Below are 23,347 nucleotides of genomic sequence, written 5' to 3' on the forward strand. Positions count from 1 at the left end.
TTATCCATGCTGTCACTCTCTGTCTCTTTATGGGTGCATTGAGTCCATTTACATTCAGTGTAATTATTGATGGATGTGGGTTTGTTGCTGTCATTTTGTAGTGCTTTTTTTTTGTGGTGCTGATGTTTTCTTTGTTTTTCTTACTCTCTTGTGCTGAGTTACTTTACAAATGGCCATTTTTGCAGTTGATTCTGTCATGGAATCACCTAGGCTAGTAATTCCTTTTCCTGACTGATTTAGGAATTCTTCGTATTTATCACCATATTTTCCAAAGGATACTTGTTGAGAAATATGATGTAAATTACTTTGTTATAAATATTTCTCTTGAAAAATACGAAGTAATTCAGAATAAGCTAAATCTTGCCTGTTTCCCTATAAAAGGAGCACAAAATTGGATTAGGAGATAGGCAGAAAAGGAATCATCGTGACAGAGAAAGATGTGTGCAAAGACAGTCAATCCTGGTTCGTAAAGACTACCAAAAAGAAAACAGATTTTCTTTCTTGGCTGTCTCATTACCTGAAGTCAGAAAGTCCAAAACACACCTTCTGAAATTTGTCTTCTGTTTTGATAAATATGTGGTTTAGGCATAATGTTTTTCAGTAAGAACTTTCTACAGTTTTTCTCTGTTTAATGTTGACTAGACTATGGTATTAATTTCCAGTGGCTCTATCTTAAATACTTCATACTGTAGGCAATCATTCTATTTTGACTGTTATCAATAATAAAAGATATTATCTGTTATAAGGCCCTCCCACCTAAAAAACACATAACTCCTTAGAGCTTCAGTTTCCTTACCCATAAAATTTGTTACTTGTTGGAAAGAGATTACGTTGTGATATTTGACCTGAAGCCTTTAATGTGATTCTCTGTTTGGAATAAACTATCTCCACCCACCAGAACTAATAAAAAGAAAAGTATATATCTTATAGGATGTTTTATTAAGTGTTGTAACTTTTTGAATTTTCTCAGTTTTATCTCTTGAAAGTTCAACTTAAACAAACTACTTTGCTTCCCACCATTCTGTGGTTTTATGAACACCAGACCTCAGTATTCAACAGTTATTTCCCACGGAATAAAATTAGTTATTTTTTTCGCTTTTGAGATGACTTGAAAATTGAGTGCATTTGACATGCAATACTGTAAGTAACGATTGACTTTATTCAGTATGCTGCCTTTAATTAGTGTTCGCCCAAGGGCATTAATAATTTGATTGTCTTAATAACTCATTTGTAGCAACCTTATGCAGATAAGTACTTCGTGGTACCTGCTAAGCTGTGTATAACAGAATCTGATAATAGTGTTAATTTTAGAAGACCTAAGCGGTTTGGACCTTTTTATTTCCCTGTTTTTTTCCCCCTCAGCATCACCTGTGACTCTCCTGTACTTAATCACAGTTTTGGTTTATTTTTTCTGGAGAAGTTGTTGCTGGCGACTACTTGTGAACTTTTCGACACCTGTTTTTGTGTGTGTGTGTTGTTGCTTTGTATAAGGAGATATAATTTTATGTAGCTTAAACCGTATATTTGATTTGGGAGAGAATTCTTGATCCTAAATTTAACTCTCATCAGTTACATGTTAAAGAACTCCATAATATCTCTATTTATGATGTGCTTGATTATTGGGAGCTATGAAATAATTACATCTTACAATTGAAAGGCTAACTGGAAATTGCAAAAACAATGTGTCCTTACTATGAAGATGAGTAGTTATTTTCTAGATTATGATTCTGATTACTATCGCTTTAAAAAATCGTCTTGTTTTTAGAACTAAGGTTTATCTTACGTACAGTCTCCATTCATAAGAAGGTAATGATATATATAGGCTTAAAGCGTTTGGTTCATTAAAGTTCTTTTTGTCTCCCCTACACTTTCCTTCCACTGTTTTGTTTTGTTTAAATCTCTAAAAGGGATATCACATCTCCCTGGACTTAGGCCTGGCACCACACCACTTTTTCTGAGAATGGGCTTACTCCAAATAACTGTTCATTAGATCACATGTCAAAACCATATGTTCTTTTTCTTTTTTTGTAAATTTAGAAAACATGATCACACTAGGCACAAACTAACCTGAGTGTTTATGTATAACATTAAGTTTGCGACCTGTAACACAGTATAGCCTATTCACTTGTTTTTTTGTTTTTCCTTTAATGTTTTATGTCAGCCCCTGGAATATCTAGTAAATTGGCAGTAGTCAAATGACAGTACAGTTTCTCTTGACCCAGATGAAGGCAAGTGGGCTGAATATCCATTCCTTCATATATACCCCCTTCCTAGTGCCATTTATAAACAGATTGTAACAGTGGACTAGATGGAGGCAGGTTAAACTGTCACTAATGTGCCTCCGACCATGAAGACCTGGAGGAAAGTTCAGGAGTTCAGGGTTTGGTATGTCCACCTTCAGTCTTCTTTGTAATTTTAATGAGTAGATGACCAGCTGTAGGATTGCAAGTAGGTATAGATAGAGTTCTGCTTTATAGTCAAACAAAATATACAATAACATTCATTTGACACATAATGATCTACATTATAGTTATCACACACAGTTAATTAACAGTGAACAGCAAGCAGTTGTCATAAATGCTGGCAGTTACGGTACTTTTATACTTTTAGATCAGTTATTCTCTTCTTCAGTAAGCTGACTGACCCTTTTTCATTGATACAAGAAATTCCCATTACACATTCCTACAGACACACTTATTAAAGGATAAAGGTCTTTAATAGTTGCCAAAAAGAGAACTCATTCAATCTTAACAATAATCTTTTTGTATTTTTAGGAAGAGCCGGCATAGTGAGTGTGTAAGGAGACATTTATAAGTTGCTGATAGCAATATGGAAACCCTGGTAGCATAGTGGTTAAGAGTTCAGTTGCTAACCAGAAGGTCGGCAGTTTGAATCCACCAGGCGCTCCTTGGAAATTCTATGGGGCAGTTCTACTCTGTCCTGTAGGGTCGCTATGAGTTGGAATCTACTCGATGGCAATGGGTTTTTTCAGTAGCAATATAAATTTGCATAATTTTTGGAAAGTCATTTAGTGATCATGAAAACTTCCTTTAGCATGCTCCTGTCCCTTCTGATTTTTGAGGGGAGTCCATCCTAAGGAGAAAAAAAGTTATACATGGGAAAAACCTGTACACATAGATATTTGGGGAAAGATTCTCTTTAAATTGTGAACATTGTGAAAGTCCAAATGTCCTGCTGTGGGAGGGATGAATCATTTACTGGCAGAGTGCCTTTACTGGCTGAAGATAATGATGGTATTAAAATTATTTCAGAAAATATTATTTCTATAAAGTGTTTATTGTTGTATTTCTTAAAAAGCAAAATTAGGCATAAAATTGTATAGCCAGTGTATTGTATTCTACTAAAAAATCCCAGTATGTAAAGAAAACAAAGAATGCACAAAAATACTAACAGTTGCATTTAGGTTTTGATACTATAATTTTTTCCTCCTTTTCCATATTTTATTTTATTCTCTTTATAAGTTCTGGGTCTAACTCCTCAACAGCCAAGATCCCTTGTAGCATTTTTTCCATTCCTCTTTACCTTTTCTAAAATCCTGGCTTGTAGGGCAGAGTTGGTAATAGATTTGGGGGGACTGTGGTGATGGGAACAGGGATTACTTTTCTGGGCTTTTCTGACCTAAAGATTAATAGGACCTTGAATAAATCAGATTTTCCTTCTAGACTGGAGTGCTGTATTTTGATAATAGCTAAGCTTTGCCTCTTTTCATCAATTTTTCTTGTTCAGATGCCCTATACCTTAACAGCGGCCCATTTTTTTAAGGCCCTGCTTTTATGTCTGGACTCTGTTTACAAAGTATAGTTGGTAGGCTCTGGAGAACTGACTAACTACCCTTTGAAAACATAATCCTTCCCATCTCAAGGAAGGGACACCTTGAAAGAAACAGTATGTCAAAGATGGTTGTTTTGTGATCTCATTTCTTACGTGTGAGTCTTTCATGGTCTTGTGTAACGACACAGACACCCTCTGCCATTGCTCTTCTCTGTTACTGAATGACTATATACTCAGCTTGTGGTTTTCAGCCTTATTCCTTTCTGGAATCTCTTTTCTATCTCCCAAATCTTAATTGTCTAATGAATGCTTGCAGGACTTGATTATGGAGATACTATTCATACCACATTTGCTCTTACCTCTGGAAAGAAGGGATGCTATTTTTGGCAATCATGTCAAATTTCAACATTTGCACAGATTTAGATAATCCCTTTTGCCTTCCACTGTGTAAATCAGAAGCTGTTCCTGAAAGTATTTCCTGCATATCCATGTACAGATAAATGGGAATATTTTCTGGCATAAATCGGTTCAGTTTTTAGATTGTTTTTCAAGAAAGACTTAAATCATATACTTTTTCTGGAGTCATAGATTTTCTGATGTGCCAACATATATCATAGTGGAATTGCTTTTTAATTGAAGAAGCATTTATTGAGCACCTGTTAAATCAGACAGTGTGCCAGTTTCCCAGAATTAAAAGATTAGTAGACAAACTCTGTCCTCATGCAGCCTAGTCTAGTAGTCTCTCTCTGTCTCACGATAGCCACTTAGTGGGTAAGTGCCATGTAGATGTCTATACAAATTATAGGATCAACATAGAAGAGACTGATTAACCTTGGGGGCAGTAAAGGGAAGGACTTCACCACCATTCAGGTAGGAGAAAAGAGAATAGGAAGAAAGGAATGAACAATACACACAAAGGCCCAGAGACACGATTAACACGGCAGATTCAAGAGGTTGCTTGTAATATGCCATCACCTGAATTTAATGTGCAATGAGAAGAAGAGTGGGGATGTGGAATTAGGAGGATGAGGCTGAAGAGACAGGCAAGGTCAGATCTAAAAAGTAATTGTGTGCTGTATCTAGGAGTTTGTCCTTTATTATGAAGGCCGAAGAGATTGAAAGTGCTAAAATAAGAAATGATATGACCAATCTGTGTTTTAGAAATAATATTCTAGCTGCAATGTGGGAAATGTACTGAACTGAGGAAGAGAGGAAAAGAACTTTCGGGAATGATAGTCCAGGCAGAGAATGATGGTGACTGAATTCAGGTTCTGGCAGATGAAAGGTGATGACAGAGCCCAGAGAGGTAAGATGATAGGATTTGGCAAATGGTGGAATGCCAAGGGCTGAGGGAGAGGTGGGAGTTAGGATGACTTTCAGGTGTAATGAAATGAGATCAGAAATTTTTAAGGAAAAATAAGTTCTATGGAGGGAAAGAAGAAAAGTAGTGTAATTTTGAATGTAATTATTTTAAGGTGCCATGTAACTAGAAGTAAAGAAAAAATTATAGTTCAATTCATCGTTTATTTAAGAGAGCTTTTAAAATGTGGAACTTCTCTAGGGTAAACATCAATAAGAAGTGCCAAAACAATACTAATGACTACTTCAGTGTTGTTTCACGGCTGGTTGAGAGCATTCTATGCGCATCTGAGGTAACTTGAAATGCATATAAGCACCTATGATAGCTTCTCTCCTGGTCTGACAGAACCAATTCAGAATGTATGCACTATTCCAGCCTAAAACTGACATGGTTCCAGCTGCAACTGTTGTGATACTGTTGGACATATTAATACTTAAAGCTTAAACTCTCTGTCAGCTAATTTAACAGGGTCTAAATGTAATGATTTTGACTAAAATGCCCCTATGAATAGAGAGTACAGAAAACCTAGACTTTGCTACAATTTAAAAGGCTTATGTAAATCAAAACACTTCTGAAACCTTGGCGTAAATAAAGCTGATAAGATGTCTTAATGTTTCATATACTACTCACACCACTTTCCAGGAATTGAAAAGGGAAGACAAATGATACAATCTTGTACTTGCTTTAGCTTTATCCTTGATGACAGTTGAACTGTTCAAGGGGAGCAGTAGGGCGTAGTGGTTAGGGTCATGGTCTCTGAATGAGTTTAAATCCTTACTCTCTTACTTAGTGGCTGTATTTTCCCATCTGTTAATTCAAGTTATAAAATAATAAAATTATTATGGGTATACACAGTTTCTAACATATGGTAGGCCTGCTGTAAATGATCTCTTCTATCTTGAAGCCTTCTTAAGTTTCTAAGTCACTTGGCTACTTGACACCCCCCCCCCGCCTCCTCCCCATTTATGATTTACTGAGGGCTGTATTTAGAGAAGGGTTTAAATTGAAAACGAGAATCTCTGACCTTGCTGCTTAGGGATTTCACTGCCATCTCTCTCACCCTTCCCCCCTCCCCCTCCTTCCCAATCCTTTTCTGCTTTCCACCCTGAAGATGTGGAAAACAAATAAAAAAAACCCATTGCCTTTGAGTCGATTCCGACTCATAGGACAGAGTAGACCTGCCCCACAGGGTTTCCAAGGAGCGCCTGGTAGATTCAAACTGCCGACCTTTTGGTTAGCAGCTATAGCCCTTAACCACTGTGCCACCAGGGTTTCCGATGATGTGGGATCTACTCAAATTCAAGTGGTTGTGGGTTCCTGATAGAGACAGTGCAAAAAAGGTGTCTGCTTGTCTGCTTATTTCATTGATTCTTTCTTAGCCATCTCTGGGAGCTCAGATTAAGCCGAGAACTGTTTATAAATGTGTTCAATTATGATCTTGCCTGTGGATGAAGTCATGAGGTTAAAATCAAGGTCTTAAAGCTAGCTTAATTTCTTGTCTCTCTCATTATGAGTTACAGGCACTGAATAATTTAGATATTCTAAAGGGGAAAGGAGGGAGCTGTGAGGAAAATCATCTTAGGTACTATTGCCTGTCAGTTAACCAATTAAAATCTTTCCTAACCACATGCTGTTTGTGAGCCCACAATGTCTTATTACAGAATGTTCACAAGTACCACAGGAACTTAGAGTGTAAGTACAAATGGAAGAAAAGCATAAACTGAGCACTAAAAAACTGGGACTAACAGGCTAGACAACAGACTGCTATCATACAGATTAAGTCAGTTTTAGGAAGACCCAAAACAAGCCCGTATTTATTACACTCTTCAGTATGAAACATTTTATATCACATACACAATTTAACTGAATAGTTTAAAAACACTAATAGCAATTACTACTTGATGGTAAGCTATAATAGATACTTTGGTAAAGAGAGTAACCACCCTTGGGTCTATCAGTTTACCAGAATTTAACTTCTGAATTTGTGTGGACTCGATTTTCATAAAACACAAGGCCAAGATAAAGTACCCCTCACCCCGATTGTAATTGATGGACTGTCCATTTCATTGTTTAAAGTCTCATTAGAGAATATTTGTAAATGAAGAGATTTTTGTTGTGTGAGTGTTCTGGTTTCAAGTATTTCAGATTAAAATGAAATAATCACTGATGGAGAACACAGAAGTTGCATTTTCATTTGTTAGCTCTCCATTTCCTAAATATTCACTGAAGTGGGTTATTACTAAGCAACAAATAGTTAGTAAAAAAAAAAAAAAATTTAGCTTTTCATTCCTTATATTAGCTTAAATTTACCTTTCATTTCCTAAGTAGTTTGAAGGTAAACGGCAAAATATTGAATTTATGTTTCATAATTTTTATGTAAGAACTTAAATATACTACAAAAATATTAAATACCACTTAACTTACATTGACATTGACTGCAATTATCTTGAGTTCAGCAGTTGAACCACATGATTTCTGAACCACGTGATTTCCACTTTAAAGTTTTGGTGTTTTTTATTGAGGAAAATATCTAAAGTTTGTAGAATTTGAAGCTGTGTAATTAAGTATGTATTATAAAATTTTAAGAGTACGTTAAATAATCAAAGAGAAAAAGGAAAATATTGATTTGTTTAGATTTTGATATTTCTTTTGTTTAAAGACATAACTGGACCTTAGTTACTGATCTGGGATTTCAAATGGGTGGAATGTGATTTTGAAAGATGATAGAAGTCTTTCATTTGTGTCATTTAGCATGTTGCAACTAGGAGAATAAATTCTAATACTTTTTTTTTTTTTTTTGCTTTTAGGATTTTCTCATTCTGCATTTACCTTTGGCATAGAAAGCCATATCAGTCAGTCTAATATAAATGGTGCCCTCGTCCCACCTGCTGCATTGATTTCTATCATCCAGAAAGGTCTACAGTATGTAGAGGCAGAAGTTAGTATCAATGAGGTAAGGAAGGCTTATTTCAAAAACTAATTCTTACTCTAAATATATTCTTAAATCAGATGTCTTGCTTGTTTATTTAGTATCTTTCTTAAGCTTCACTGCTTAACAAAAATGAAGGACATTATTATTAATGCAGCAGTCAGGTTGCACGCCCAAGGCATGTTGACTCTCAGTTGTAAGAACCATAACTGTATAGCTTATTTCTCTTAATATGTTTTCCTAAGTAAACAATAAGAATCATTAGAACAACCAGATTTTGCTGTGGAATGCTGAGACCATAATTGATGTTCAATTAGAAAATCTTGTTGTATAGAAGGATTATATGCCCTAATTTTGGAAGGTAATTTATAATTGAAGCCATCTCTTGATGCTGTTGCCTGTCTTAAGGTCCATGTATCAGTAGTTTATTTAGCCTTATTTTTATTTCAGAGATTAATACTTCTCCAAGTATTTCCAAGTACATTGAAACTGTGAGAGTTGGAACTCAGTGGGACTGCCTTGTTTTTCGAGGCCTTGCAAGTTTTCCACCTTTGACAGGATGCAGTCTTATACTTTCCTATCGCTCATTTTAGTGGGAAATAATCTGCGTTTTCTCTGATAGGTTTCTGCCTTACACAGGTTCCAGCTTTCACAGGTTCAGTATTTATTATTATATATTGAAATTGATTTATTATTTTTGGGTTTCTTCATCTTTATGACTGAAAATACCCAGTAGTACTAAATTAACATGTATCCTCATTGTCTTATAGCACTTTCCTTCCCAAAAACTCTTTAACAGGGAGATCAAATAAACAAGTTCTGCCAGTGGCCAGAGATGATGCTCATTTAAAATTTTACATAGTCCTCCACAATGTGTCTGTGTTGGTTTGGATAATATCCCTGGGTGGTACAAATGGTTAACATGTTGGACTGCTAACCTAAAGGTTGGCAGTTCAAGTCTACCTAGAGGCACCTTGGAAGAAAGTGCTGGTGATCTACTTCCAAAAAATCAGCCATTGACAACTCTACAGAGCGCAGTTCTACTGTGACACACATGGGGTCATCATGAATCGCAACTGACTATACTTCATCTGGTTTTATAAGTTAAAATACTTTCTCCTACTTCTCAAATATTCCAGGACAACTGATAATTCAGAATGATGTGCTGTGTTTTTGTAACTCAGAGTACCCCCTCATGCCACTGCGGATTGTCAGTGGGGCATGTTCTCCAGTTCAAGTATAATACTACCAGTCTTCACATACGCTTTCTCCCAGCTAATTTGCACTGTTTCTATTTCTGATTTGTTCAGTGTCTGTTTCTCTTCTTGTGCTCGCTGGAGATGTTTTTATTAATTGTGAAGTTCCTAATATTAATGAGTGGAGCTTTGGAAAATTACAGAAACTCCATAAAATTAAAGACCACTAGCCTGTGTGTTATGATGGTGCTTCTCAAATGTCATCACACATAAGAATCATCCAGAAAGTGTGTTAATACACAGATTCTTGAGCCCCACCCTCAGAGATTCTGATCTGTGGGCTTGAATCTACATTTCAAAAAGCCATCAAGTGATGGTAGTACTGGCCCTTGGATCACACTTGGATCCACTAGCACTGGGTGAAGAGCGCACAGCTGCCATCGACTAGCTGTGTGACTATGAACAAGTCTTTCCATCTTACGGTGCTTGCCTTTCGATGTTAGTAAGATGTGATGGTTGGCTGGCATAATACCTGAAGTCCATTTCTGCTTTACTGTTCTAGTCAGGTAGCAAGAAACTTTTCAGTACAAGAAAGCTATTTAAAACTTTTTTCCCCCCAGTTTTAAAGAAGTACTTCCTGTAATGTGGCTCCAAAGTTCATCATATGGACTATTCCATGTTGGTTGTTGCTTTTGACTAACAGAATTCTGGAATCTAATCATTAAAATCTTTATTATCTGGGCCTACATTTTATTATCCCTGTTAATTTTCAGCAGCGACTTACATTGCAGCTGTATCTGTGTAACATTTGGCAACAGTGTGAACTGGTTGTAGAGGAAAGGTCAAACAATCGTTTGCAGTGGCCGCTTGCAGTTTTCTTCTTCCTTTCCTCCTGACTGCTTTCCTTCTTTCATGAGTTTAGAAAATTATCTAAAATGTATTTTTTCTTAGAATGAAGATTTTTTTCATTTCTGCTATTGATTTGTATGAATATAAATAAGCCTAATGTTACTTTTGATTTGTCTTCTGTCACAATTTTCCAAATCCAGGATGGTACTTTGTTTGATGGTCGACCAATAGAGTCTCTGTCACTGATAGATGCCGTGATGCCTGATGTAGTACAAACAAGACAACAAGCTTATAGAGATAAGCTTGCACAGCAGCAGGCAGCAGCTGCTGCAGCTGCCGCAGCTGCAACAAACCAACAAGGATCTGCAAAAAATGGAGAAAACACAGCAAATGGGGAGGAGAACGGAGCACATACTATAGCAAGTGAGCTAAGAAATTTTAAAAATTCCTTTCAGAGGAAATATTTTGCTTTACAGGACTGTGCCATCGTCTAAGCTGTAATTTTGTCAAATAACTTCATCTGTTTCATTTATGCCACTAGTTCCCCTAACTTGCATTACACAGGTCAGGTTTTTATTTCTAAAGCTCCAAGCCTAGATTTGTTTTCAGTGACTTTATTTTCTCTTTTAATGCTCAGAGACCATTTTCCACAATGAAATAAATTTTTGCCTCTGTATTTGATTTGTTAAAAAAACAAAATTGTAATACTTGTTATTAACAAACACAACAAAGCTCTGATTTTGAAATATAAAGGCAACTCTGATATTATATGAATGATATCAGCAACCCCTACTGGCAGAAACTCAGAATAGTATTGGCGTGGATTATATTTAATTCAGACCACTCTTAGCCATATTTGGGACTAACCTTTTATAGTCCTTTCCTACTCCCCTCCCTAACCTCACCCCTAAACACACACTCATATACATATATGATCATACTTAACTAGAGATAGGAATTTATTTCTTTTGTGATAAAGTCTGTATAGTCATCGTCATCTTAACCTGTCATAGTAGAAGTGTTACACTGTATATTATAAATAGGTATTTGCTGGTTAAAAATCTCCCCTTTCTCCCCTGGATGTTGTAATATTACCTAATTATAATTTTCCACTTGGTTCTCACGATATAGATAATCATACTGATATGATGGAAGTCGATGGAGATGTTGAAATCCCTTCCAATAAAGCAGTGGTGTTACGGGGCCATGAATCTGAAGTTTTCATCTGTGCCTGGAACCCCGTTAGTGATCTCCTGGCATCGGGGTATGTTTCTCAAAGTGAAACTAAACTGGCTTCTTTTTTTAATCTTAGTGAATTATTTACACATTTTATAAATATATTACATTTGCAAGTTTTTGGTTTTTGTTGTTGCTGTTTTGTTTGGTAATCATCTTGCCCCTGTCAATCTTAATTCCTTCGTGAAGTAATTTTAGATGTTTTAATTAAGCTTACTACTTCAGGGATGCTTGAGGGCCACAAAGTGGAGAATGGGAAAAATACTGGCAATAAAAAATCCTGCTAGTCTAGTTTTTATTTTCTTTATTAATAATACAGTGTAAATAGGTTGCTTTGATTGTGTGACACTTGAGAAATATGGGGATTTAAAATATATTGCCTACTTTATAGGTCTGGAGACTCAACAGCAAGAATATGGAATCTTAGTGAGAATAGCACTGGTGGCTCCACGCAGTTAGTGCTTAGACATTGTATACGAGAAGGGGGGCAAGACGTCCCGAGCAACAAGGATGTAACATCTCTAGATTGGAATGTGAGTATCACCGTCTTGTCCATGGTGGATGTAGTTACTAGTATTCTCAGCCTCTCTGAGTCTCAAGACTTAGTGGTGGGGTTTGTCTATTTATTCAGATATTTTTGGATTTCATTACTTATAAGAATAACACGCTGAGTCGCCACCTCCAAATGTGATGTTAAAAACAAAAGCTGGCCCGAGAGTAGTCGGACTGATGTTCAACTTCTAGCTCTTCAGTTTAGCCAGCAGCATAACCTAGGTAAAATCATTACTCAACCACTCGATACTTCATTATCCTCACGTGTAAAGTAGAAGTGTGATAATGGTGCCTGCATAAATGAGGTTATAGGTGCAAATCCTTAGCACAACAACAGGCACATTCTGAGACCTTTTTTAGGGATAAAGAAATCTATATAACCAAAAACTAACAAAAGTTCTTGTTTTTCTCATTTGGCTGTGAACTAATAAAAGCTTCGTTGCCACCTGCCCATTAGGGACCATTAATCTTGATTACTTCCAGGGTTTATTACAGCTATAGGAATTTTATAATTCTTGATTCTATTTATGGATTTAGGTAGACAGGCTGAGAATATTTTTCTGGGGTAACTTAGTTACTTTGACAAAAAGATTCGATTTCACCGCTGATAAAGCTTTATCCTTTCAGTTTCAAATAGATGATTCCCAGCCTGGTTGGTTTGTTGCCATTATTCCCATGATTAGTTTGTGGAAAATTAGTATTTTCAGAGTTCCTGTATCTTTTCCTTTATTCCATGTTGCCCTTTTCCTTCCTTATCACTTGTGTACGTCTCTTACCTGCCTCCCTCTCCGCCTTTTAGGCCATTTCAGTGTCGCCGGGGATTTCTGGAGACGACTGTCCTTTCCTTGGGAAGTGAACAGCCTTTCTTTCTAGGACATTTGTTCAAAAATTTTTTGTGAGGCTTTCCAAAGGATCTTCCAAATGTTATTCTAAGGAATGAGGTCTATCTTTAAAAATGATTACTTCAGCTAAAGTTCTCAGTTTCTGTGGAATTGATCCAGAACTCATAGTTATGTATTTTTAGTGTTCTCTTCTAAAATTTCCAGTAATGTGTTTACCCTTCTCCTTCTGTAAACTATTTACAATTCTAGAAATTTAAGGGGTTTAACACATTGCAATATTATATGATTATCAGGTTAGGACTAAGAATTACGTTCTTAATATGAGTCCTGTCTCGGTTATCTTGTGCTGCTATAACAGAAATACTACAAGTGGATGGCTTTAACAAACAGAAATTTATTTTCTCACAGTTTAGGAGGCTAGAAGTCCAAATTCCAGGTGCTGGCTCTAGGGGGAGCCTTTCTGTCTTTATGTCAGCTCTGGAGGAAGGGCTTTGTCTCTTTTAGCTTCCGCTCCTGGGCAATCTTCATGTGGCTTGGCATCTCTCTTCCCGCATCTCTGCTCCTCTTGCTTGCTTGTTTAATCTCTTTTATATCTCAAAAGAGATTGACTCAAGATACACCCTAATCCTGCCTCATTAACATAACAAACACAACCCATTTACAAATGGGATTATAATCACAGAGCGAGGTTAGGATTTACAACACGCATTTTTGGGCAACACAGTTCAATCTGTAACAGGTCCTTACTATGTCTTAAGTCAGAGGCCTTATAACTTATGTTACTTGAATCAGAGACCATATTAATTTAAAGAAACAGTTTACACTGTAAAGAATAGTTATCAAATATTGGTATGTTTATCTGGGTGATCCTGAGCTTCAAATTATTGTCTTAAAAATTGTGGGCTTTTCAAAAATGTATTATTCACCATGAATTTGAATCTTCCACCAAAAGGGGGAAATACTGTCCTCAAGTAATAATTCTTTTCCATGGCTAAACCAAGAGCTTGTAATTCTTTTCCTCTACTTTAGCGGTCTATGAGCTAAACATCTGGGGATTGTTAGTTTAAAGGAAACTTCCTACATGAACAGTCTGGAAGTAAACTTCTGCTGTTGGCTTCAATGCAGGTTCTTCTCCCTCAGGTAGCGGCCTACAGGATTTTTCAAATCCTGGCAGGAATGAGTCCATAGCCCCCAGAACCAGCATTTGGTTTATTTTTGGTCACTCACCAGTAAAGCTAAATGGCTTGAGAAGTCTGAAATGAGGCAGTCTTGTTTTGAGTGCCGTTAACAAAAAGCATCAAGAAGGTGCTGAGTAAGGCAGGATTGCATTCTGTCTCCGGTACGGTTTACGCATGCCAGCAGTCGTCTGTTGAACGCATCTATGACTTTCACACTTTTGCAGAGTGAGTAAGGTCTGTCCTTCCTTTTTGCGTTCATCAAGGTAGGGCACAGCAAGGGAGTATAACCTAAGAGAAAGTTATATGGATTTCTCTTCAGAGTAAAGTAGTCTAGGCAGTTGCGCTCACTTTCATTAACTATAAAGTCAACCCGCACTCTTTCTGGCTCTTTTTCTGCGTTGCTCCTTTTATTGGTTAGGGTTTCACAGTGAGGATGAATTTAACAAAAGAGAGAAACATTAAATAATAAGAAAGATTCTGATCATTGGAAACAGCAGTATTGATGGTTGATACGTATACATTTCTTTCAAACAGTAGGGGAGTTGGAGAGAGGGCCATATAAAAACTTTATAACCATAGTTAAATACATGGAAGTTTTTGCTTTTTATTTCTATTGAAATCGTCATAGAACTGTGATTTTGGTGTTCTCCTGAGCCCAGCATCCTGCCCCCATCCTCAGCCCTGTGCAGCTATAAGAATACAGTAGACCTTGAGCGTTCATGAGTGTCGTGCATTTGGTCTGGCTTCAGAACAGTCACTGCCATTGCTGAGACTTGGGTATGTCTCATACACTAACTGGGCTACCGTTACAGTACCAACCTCACAGCAGTGAGGGGGTCTCGTGGGCCTTTGGGGGCACGCACGAATAGGCAAGACTGGAAGCTTCGAAGCAGAGAATGTCAAAGGTCTGCTTACTTAGGATTCAAACGTGCAATATTTTAATAACAAGTAAATGTTCTTTTTGGGTTATATAATTGAGAGAAATGTGTTTCTCTGACAGAGTGAAGGTACACTCCTAGCAACTGGTTCTTACGATGGATTTGCCAGAATATGGACTAAAGATGGTAAATGAAACCTTTTCCTTTTTACTTTCTTGTTAATCTGAGTTACAGAGTTTTAAGTGATTTGAATGTTTTTCTTTTTAAATTTTAGGTAACCTTGCTAGCACCTTGGGGCAGCATAAAGGCCCTATATTTGCATTAAAATGGAATAAGAAAGGAAATTTCATCCTAAGTGCTGGAGTAGACAAGGTAAAAGAACAGTAAACTAATTCTGTCAAGGTTAATGTGTTACATCGTGTATTTGGGAGCAGTATTTTCTCTGCTGATCATGCAAATAATAAAACATTCACATTTGGGAAATTTCAGTATGAGTTTATGATAGTAAAAAAATGCTTTCTTAGATTCTTCAACTATGAGCTCATTCCTGAATTATGCATCAAATGCCCTTCATCCCTTATCTGTGTGACCACTCCTCATGTTTGCTGGAATTTGAGCTATCATGAATGTCATACCTCCCCCACCTTTCTACAGCTTCTAGCTGAGCTCATCAGTAAATGTGGCTCTGGAGGGATTCCTTGGTAAATCCTAGAGCCAGTCTGTTAGCTGACTCCTGGTGCTTAACTGAAAATGTAAGACACGGCAGGAACTTTTTAGTTCTTCTCACCTAACTAGGATGGTGAATACAAATGGGTTTAAAACATGGCCTCCTTCCTCCTTCATTTCGTTAGGTCATTCTCTCTAAGACAATTCCCAAAATGAAGAAGGGAGAAGGAAATTTAGGATTATTTTAATGCAGGAAATGACATGCTAATAGGGAGAGTTAACACAGTGTGGTGTCAGAAAAGGAGGTGAGGAGAAATTGGTTCAGGCTTTGTATTCAATTGAGCAATTAAAGCATGACACCAAAATGGAAAGGAAAGTAGAGGAGGCTGGGAAGGGGAGAAAAAAGCCCTTATTGGTGGTCACTGCTGGCACTGTACAATACATTACATCCGTAAAATTAGTAAATGGGAGGGCGCTAAAGGGAATTGAGAATGTATTCATTCTAGTTTATACGTCATACTTTGATGTCATATAAAAGATACTGTTTTACTACTCTCAGAATTCAGCCCGTCTTTTTATGTAAATGTGATCTTTGAAGACCTTTCAGTATTGAGAACTAACTTCATTAATCAAGAATTTGTCTTATATCTAAAACGTTGTAAGAATATTACATTAAATACACTATTGCAATGCAGTTTCTTAAGCAAGGGCTATATGGCTTATTTCCTTTTGGGTCTGTAAAATGGAATGTAATGCCCAGTACTTTGTAGACAACTAATAATACTTGTTATCTGAAGTGAGTTGAATGAAGAAAAATCACCAGGGAAAAATGAAACTGCTTAATATTCATTTTTCCTCCCAGAAGTGGTGTTAATAGCCTCATTGTACTATTTAGGATAAAATGCTAAAAATTAAATTCATTCTGACATTTCGTATTGCTTTAATACAATTAGGCATCTAATTGATGCATCTATGATAAACTTTTAAATTCATAGCAATTTTTTTTTCTTTTCTTTCTAATCTCAGACTACAATTATTTGGGACGCACATACTGGTGAAGCCAAGCAACAGTTTCCTTTCCATTCAGGTAAATCTTTACAACTTACATGGAGCTTTCCTCTATTTTCCTAAGGTCCCTGGGTAGCGCAAACAGTTTGCGCTCGACTACTAACCTAAAGGTTAGTGATTTGAACCCACTCAGCGGTACTGGTTCTTTGAAAGAAGAGGACTGGTGATCTGCTTCCTTTAAGGTTACAGACCAGAAAATCCTATGAAGCAGTTCTACCTGGTATCGCATGGGGTCACCATGAGTTGGTATCGACTCAACGGCAACAGGATTTTTTTTTCCTTTTCTGTTTTTCTAATTAAACTTTTAACAGCATATAATTAATTTAAAATCTTGAAATATCAAATATCAACCTTGTGGCTAGTCCTTTCAGGAGTTGATTTTCAGAGGACCATCAGACGTTTTCTATGAAATGTACCATAAAGGAAGCATTTAAAGCCTAGTGCAGTCAGAAGTGATATTATTTAATGGAAAGATCGTAGATTTTTGACTCAGAAGATCTAGGTTTGAATGTCTTTTCCACCCTACTCAATATGTTTTAAGACGATGCAAGTCACTCAACCTTTCTGAACCTCGTTTTCACTTATATGTAAATAATAAGCTATTTTTTATGTGGATAATGATGTATGTGGAAATACTGTATAAACTCTTATAAATTTAAGTATTGGTGTCATTTCTCATTTCGGATTGATATATCTGAATCAGTCCTCCTGTATACATGAAACAAAAACTAGGCTTTTTCCAGTGTTGTTGGATCGTTAGATTGATTTCTCTGTTTTTAAAAATACTTAATAATATTTTTTCAGTATAAAGTATTTGTCATTTAATGGATAATGGTTCTTTAAGAGTATTGACATTTCAGAAACATTCTGGTCTTTTGTTTTCGTTTTGTTTTGATCAAAATGGCCAGTCTCCTATAAGTATTGCAGAATATCACTGAAAAAGAAAGTATAGGCACACGATATTGTGTATTTCTGTTGAGCCCTACCTTGTCGTTATATATCATTTCATTGGGAATTCTTGCTAATTTCTTTGTCCTTGAATATTTAAGTAGTTACACTGCTTTTGCCAAAATATTCCCCCAAACAAAGTTACTGAAAGAGTCCCATTGAGCATCTTCTTCAGGTAAAACGCCTGAAGAAGGACTCCAACACCTGAGTCGATTCCAACACATAGCGACCCTGTAAGACAGACTAGAATTGCCCGATAGGGTTTCCAAAGAGTGCCTGGTGGATTTGAACTGCCGACCTTTTGGTTAGCTCTTAACCAGTGCGCCATCAGGGCTTTCTTTTCTTGAAGTACTACTCAGATAACAGGAATGTTCTGTAATATCAGTCCTCTATTAAGGCTGCTGCTAGTGTATAAAATCCTTTTATGCAAAAAAGGCACCTCTCTGTTTATGAGCAGAGATGTCCAAATGGTGATTAGACAATGCCTTTGCCTCCCTATTCCTATCCTCCCGAAAAAATGGTACCTCTTCCTCCATGATATACGGCTGTGACAACAGAGCACGTGACCCATTGAGTAGCGCATGCTTCCTTTCAGTCTGGAACCATTGCGCCTGCTTTTAGTGAGATTCCTCTCTACAATAACTAACTGATGATAAACTGGAACAAGATGCCTAATAACTATTAAAACAGTAGTTTTCGTGCTGTCTGGTCTAGCACGCTTCTTTAAAGATTTTGTTGTGTTTGGGAGGAGTTTTGATTCGGAGCCTAACTAAAGTAAATAAAATCTTTGGTATTATCCTTTCTACAAATAGCTAATGGCACAGCATCACCTTCAGATTTGAACCTGCAGCTTCTGACATTTTGCTTTTTTGTCTTTCTCTCTGTAGTGTGACTCAACAAGCCAAACAGGGTGCAAAATTATTTTTCTGTAGTATCTGAGTAGCTGGGGACTAGAAATGCATGTATAAGTTTGCAAGCATTTATGTTAAACAATTCAACTTGTTGAAAGATTACCATGCTAATAGGCATTTACACATCAGTTTCTGTTTACCTGTTTTTACTTCATTTCCACCTTTGCTTCTAGCTGTCACCCAGATAGAATTTTCTTAGGCCTCTCTTAGGCCTTACAGAAGTGTTTCTTACCTCATTAGGAGTGTTGCAAAGTTGAAATAAGTACTTGTGTGGCAGTATTAGCTACTACCATCTAATGAGTATCAACTTTGTGCTACATATAGTGTTATTTGTGTACATTATCCCATTTAGTCCTAACTAGGTCCCTGGGTGGGGCAAAAGGTTTAGGCTCCACTACTAACCTAAAGGCTGGTGGTTTGAACCAACCCAGTGGCACTGCACAAGAAAGTCCTAAATCTGCTTCCATAAAGATTACAGCCAAGAAACCCTATGGAGCAATTCTACTCTGTAACACAGGGGGTCTCCATGAGTCAAAATTGACTTGACAGCAACAGATTATTTGAGTAAAACCATGTAAGTTTAGGTATTATTGAAATCATTTTATAAATAAACTTATTTACCCACAGTACTCTTTCTTACTGTGCTTTTTCATTTTTAAAACAGCTTTACTGAGGTATAATTGACATAAAATTAACTGTATATCTTTAAGTTGTGCAAATTGATACATTTTGACATGTATACACCCTAAAAACCATTACCACGCTCAAGACAATGAAAGCTTTTGTCACCTTCAAAAATTTCCTTCAGCTGTTTCTGATACTTCTCTTCTCCCTCCTGTCTTCAGAGAATATCTGCTGTGTTTTCTGTCAGTAGAGATTAGTTTGTAATTTTACATAAATGGAATCATACAATATGTACTCTTTTTTGGTCTGGCTTTCACTCTGCATATTATTTTGAATTACTGCATGCTGTAACAGATACCAATGGTACATTCCTTTCTATTATTAAGCGGTATTCTGTTATGTATGATGTTTATCCATTCATCTATTGAAGGAAATTTGGGTTGTTTCCAGTTCTGGGCTATTAAAAATAAAACTGCTATGAACATTCATGTATAAGTCTTTATTTGGACATAAGCTTTCATTTCTCCTGGGTAAATACCTAGGAGCTTTCACTGGATCCTATTGTAGGTACATGTGTAACTTTTGAAGAAACTGTCAAACTGTTTTTCCAAAGGGGTTTACTTTCCCACCAGCAGTGGATGAGAGTTCTAGTTCCACTATATCTTTGCCAGAACTTGGTATGTGGTCAGTCTTTTTAGCTGTAGCCGCTCTAATAGATATGTACTGGTGTCTTGCTGTGGTTTTAATTTGCATTGCCTAATGACTAATGATGTTGAGCATTTTTTCACGTGCTCATTTACCATCTGTATATCTTTGTGAAGGTGTCTGTGCTTTGGATCTTTTATTTAATTGGGTTGTTTTCTTATTAATGAGTTTCAAGAGTTCTTTATATATTCTGGATGCAAGTCCTTTATCAGGTATATGCTTTACAGATATTTTCTCCTGGTCTGTGGCTTGTCTTTGCATTCTTTTAACAATGTTTCTCGAAGACCAGAAATTCGTAATTTTGATGAATTCCATATAACTAATATGTTCTTTTATGGATGCTTTGGTGCCAATCTAATTTGCCCTTTTTTTAGTTTTATTGAGGTGGAAGCTAAGGTCATTGATTCGAGACCTTTCTTCTTTTCTAGTAATGGACATTTAATGCTGTAAATTTACCTCTACTACTTTAATGACATCTCACAATTTTTTATATGGTGTATTTTCATTCATTTCAAAATATTTTCTAATTTCCATTTTGATTTCTTCTTTGACCCATGATTACTTAGAAGTGTGTTAATAGTTTCTGAATATTTGGGGGTTGTCTAGAGATCTTTCTGATATTGATTTCTAATTTAATTCCATTGTTCTCTAGATGTCAATTAGGTTAACTTGTTTGATAATGTTGTTCAGATCTTTTATAACCTTATAGATTTTTTGTTTCCTTGCTCATCTGTTATTAAGAGAGGGGTATTGAAATGTCAAACAATAACTGGAAAAATAGTATTTATTTCTTTTGAAGTTATCAGTTTTTACCTCGTGTGTTTTGAAGCATTATTAATAGGTGCATAAACATTTAGGAATGTTGTGTCTTTGTGTTGAATTGATCTCCCCCCCTTTATCGTTGTGTGAAGTGACCTCTTTTTCCCTGTTAATATTCTGTGCTCTGAAATCTACTTTGTCTGATATTAATGTACTCATTCCAGCTTTCTTTTGATTAGTGTTAGCCTGATATTTCTTTTTTCCATTCTTTTACTTTCAATCTATTGGTGTCTTTATATTTAAAGTGTATTTTATGTAGGCACCATATAGTCAGTCTTGCTTTTTTATTCAATCTCAAAATCTCTGACTTTTAACTATAATACTTAATGTTCAGATCATTTACATTTAATGTGATTTTTCATATGATGTATTAAAATTGATCATATTTCTGTTTGTCTCCTCTCTTCTTTTTTTCCTCACTTTTTGTGCCTTTAAATTAATTGAATGTTGTTTATGATTGCATTTTTTTCTTATTAATTGTAATTCCTTGCTTTATTATTTTAGTGGTTGCTTAAGGATTTATAGTACACTTCTTTAACTTATCACCATCTACCTTCAGAAGAGCGATATTTTAAAGAGATTAAATAATCTTATTTACTCATGTAGCTACATCTCTGGTGCTCTTTATTCCCTTCCGTAGGTACATATTTTCTTCCTTTTTTTTTTTCCTGCCTGAAATACTTCCTCTAACATTTCTTATAGTTCAAATCTGCTGGTTATAAATTTATTTATTTATTTTTTTAATGTCTGAAAAAGTATTTCACCGTAATTTTTGAAAGACATTTTGCTGAGTATAGAGCTCTGGATTGACAGGGTTTTTTTTCCTTTTAGTTCTTTAAAACATTGCCTCACTCCTCATTTGCATTATTTTTGACAAGAAATCTGCTATCATTTTTGTCTTTGTTTCTCTGTATGTAGTTTCTTTTTTTCTCTGACTGCTTTTAAGATTTTCTTGGTACTGTTATTTTTCCACAGTTGGACTGTATTGTGCCTTGATAGGTTTTCTTCATGTTTCTTGACCTTGGGGTTCTTCAGGCTTCTTAGTTATGTTGGTTCATAGTTTTCATCAAATTTGAAAACTTTGTGACCATAGTTTTTCAAATATTTTTCTCCTCCTCCCTCTCTTCCTGAGGCTCTGGTTATATATATATGTATTACTCCAACACTTGAAGTTGTCCTATGACTCACTGATACTCTGTTCATTTTTTTCTCCCCATGTGTCTTCTCTGTGGTTTTTATTTGGATAGTTTCTTTAGGTCTTCAAGTCCACAAATCTTTCCCTTTGCACTGTCTAACCTGTAGTTCATTTTATTCGGTACATTTTTTTCTTATATGCTGTAGTTTTATATCTATAAATTTGATTTAGGTCTTTTTTTTGTTTTGTTTTACATCTTCTATGTCTTTACTTCACTTTCTGACCATGTGGTATATAGTAACAAATGCTTTGGTGTCCTTATCTGCTAATTTTAACATCTATGACTATTCTAGGTCAGTTTGACTTTTCAGTTATATTTTTCTTCTTTGCATGCCTAGTAACTTTTTATTGGAAGCAAGACATTGTGAGTTGGACCTTGTGGGTTGCTGGATATTTTTGTAATTTTACAAGTATTTATGAACTTTGTTCTGAGACACAATTAAGTTACTTGGAAACAATCTGATCCTTCTGGATGTTGCTTTTAAGATTTGTTGCGTGGCACTGAAATAATGCTCAGTGTAGGGCTAATTATTTCCTGCTGCTGAGGAAGAAGCTTATCTATACTTGACCCAGTTCTCCATGAATCATGAGATTTTCTAGTCTAACTGTTGGATGTAAGCACTATCCCCAGCCTTGACTATCAGGCATTGTTTCTTCTAATCCTTTTCAGCGGTTCTTCTCCCTGCCTCAGCTAGTTTCTTCACACACATGTGCTGATGAGTACTCAGCTGAGTGCATGAGTGGGACCTACTGTAACTTCCGAAATCTCTCTGTAACTCTCTCCTCTCCAACACTCGGTCCTGTGAACCCGAGCTCCCTGGGTCTCCCCAGACTCGCTGCTTTGTCTTCTGAACTCAGGGATGCCCTTGATCTTCGTCTAGGGAGAGTTCTCCTGTGCCATGACGTAGAAATTCTTTCCAGATTGTAAGCTTGTGCTATTATAGGGGCATTTTGTTGGTATCCTGTCTCTCAGGGACAACTGTCCTTTGTTACCTGGTGTCCAGTGTCTTAAACTGTTATTTCATGTATTTTATAAGGTTTTCGGTTGTTTGGGGCAGGGTGTAAATTTGGTCCCTGTTATTCCATCTTGGTTGGAAGTAGAAGTCTATCATGCATTTTAATTACCATATTTTTGATTACTGGCACTGTATTTTCTACCATGTAAACCTCTAGCATAAGGCATAAAAAGTGGATGAGTAATAAATGAGCTTTTCTCTCCTTCCTCATAGGTTTGTTCTGTCCCTTTAATAGAAACTTCATGGGTTAATGAAAATAAATTAGAATTGTTGTTGTTAGGTTCTGTTGAGTCAGTTCCAACTCACAGCAACTCTATGTACAACAGAACAAAATACTGCCAGTCCTGTGCCATCCTTGCAATTGTTGTTATGCTTTAAGCCCATTGCTGCATTGAGGGTCTTCCTCTATTTCTCTGACCACGCTGACTTAACCAAGCATGATATCCTTCTTCAGGGACTGGTCCCTCCTGATAACATGTCCAAAGTATGTGAGATGAAGTCTTGCCATCCTTGCTTCTAAGGAGCATTCTGGCTGTACTTCTTCCAAGACAGATTTGTTCGTCCTAAGTCTGTCTTAGTCTGG

The 23,347-nt window shown here is 36.4% G+C and overlaps 1 protein-coding gene across 8 annotated transcripts in view; it reads left to right on the top strand.

Annotated features, from left to right (window-relative positions):
- TBL1XR1 (TBL1X/Y related 1) overlaps positions 1-23,347 on the top strand; it is a 188,984-nt gene that overhangs the window by 143,228 nt on the left and 22,409 nt on the right. For all 8 annotated transcript variants that reach the window (XM_023739357.1, XM_023739356.1, XM_023739362.1 and 5 more), the window contains 7 exons: positions 7,960-8,105; positions 10,327-10,549; positions 11,258-11,390; positions 11,754-11,895; positions 14,935-14,998; positions 15,087-15,184; positions 16,505-16,565. In XM_023739357.1, coding sequence (XP_023595125.1) covers positions 7,960-8,105; positions 10,327-10,549; positions 11,258-11,390; positions 11,754-11,895; positions 14,935-14,998; positions 15,087-15,184; positions 16,505-16,565 — 867 coding nt within the window. The remainder of the gene's footprint in view (positions 1-7,959; positions 8,106-10,326; positions 10,550-11,257; positions 11,391-11,753; positions 11,896-14,934; positions 14,999-15,086; positions 15,185-16,504; positions 16,566-23,347) is intronic.

This window comes from Trichechus manatus, unplaced genomic scaffold, assembly GCF_000243295.1.
Source record: "Trichechus manatus latirostris isolate Lorelei unplaced genomic scaffold, TriManLat1.0 scaffold00132, whole genome shotgun sequence".
Taxonomy (NCBI): Eukaryota; Metazoa; Chordata; class Mammalia; order Sirenia; family Trichechidae; genus Trichechus; species Trichechus manatus.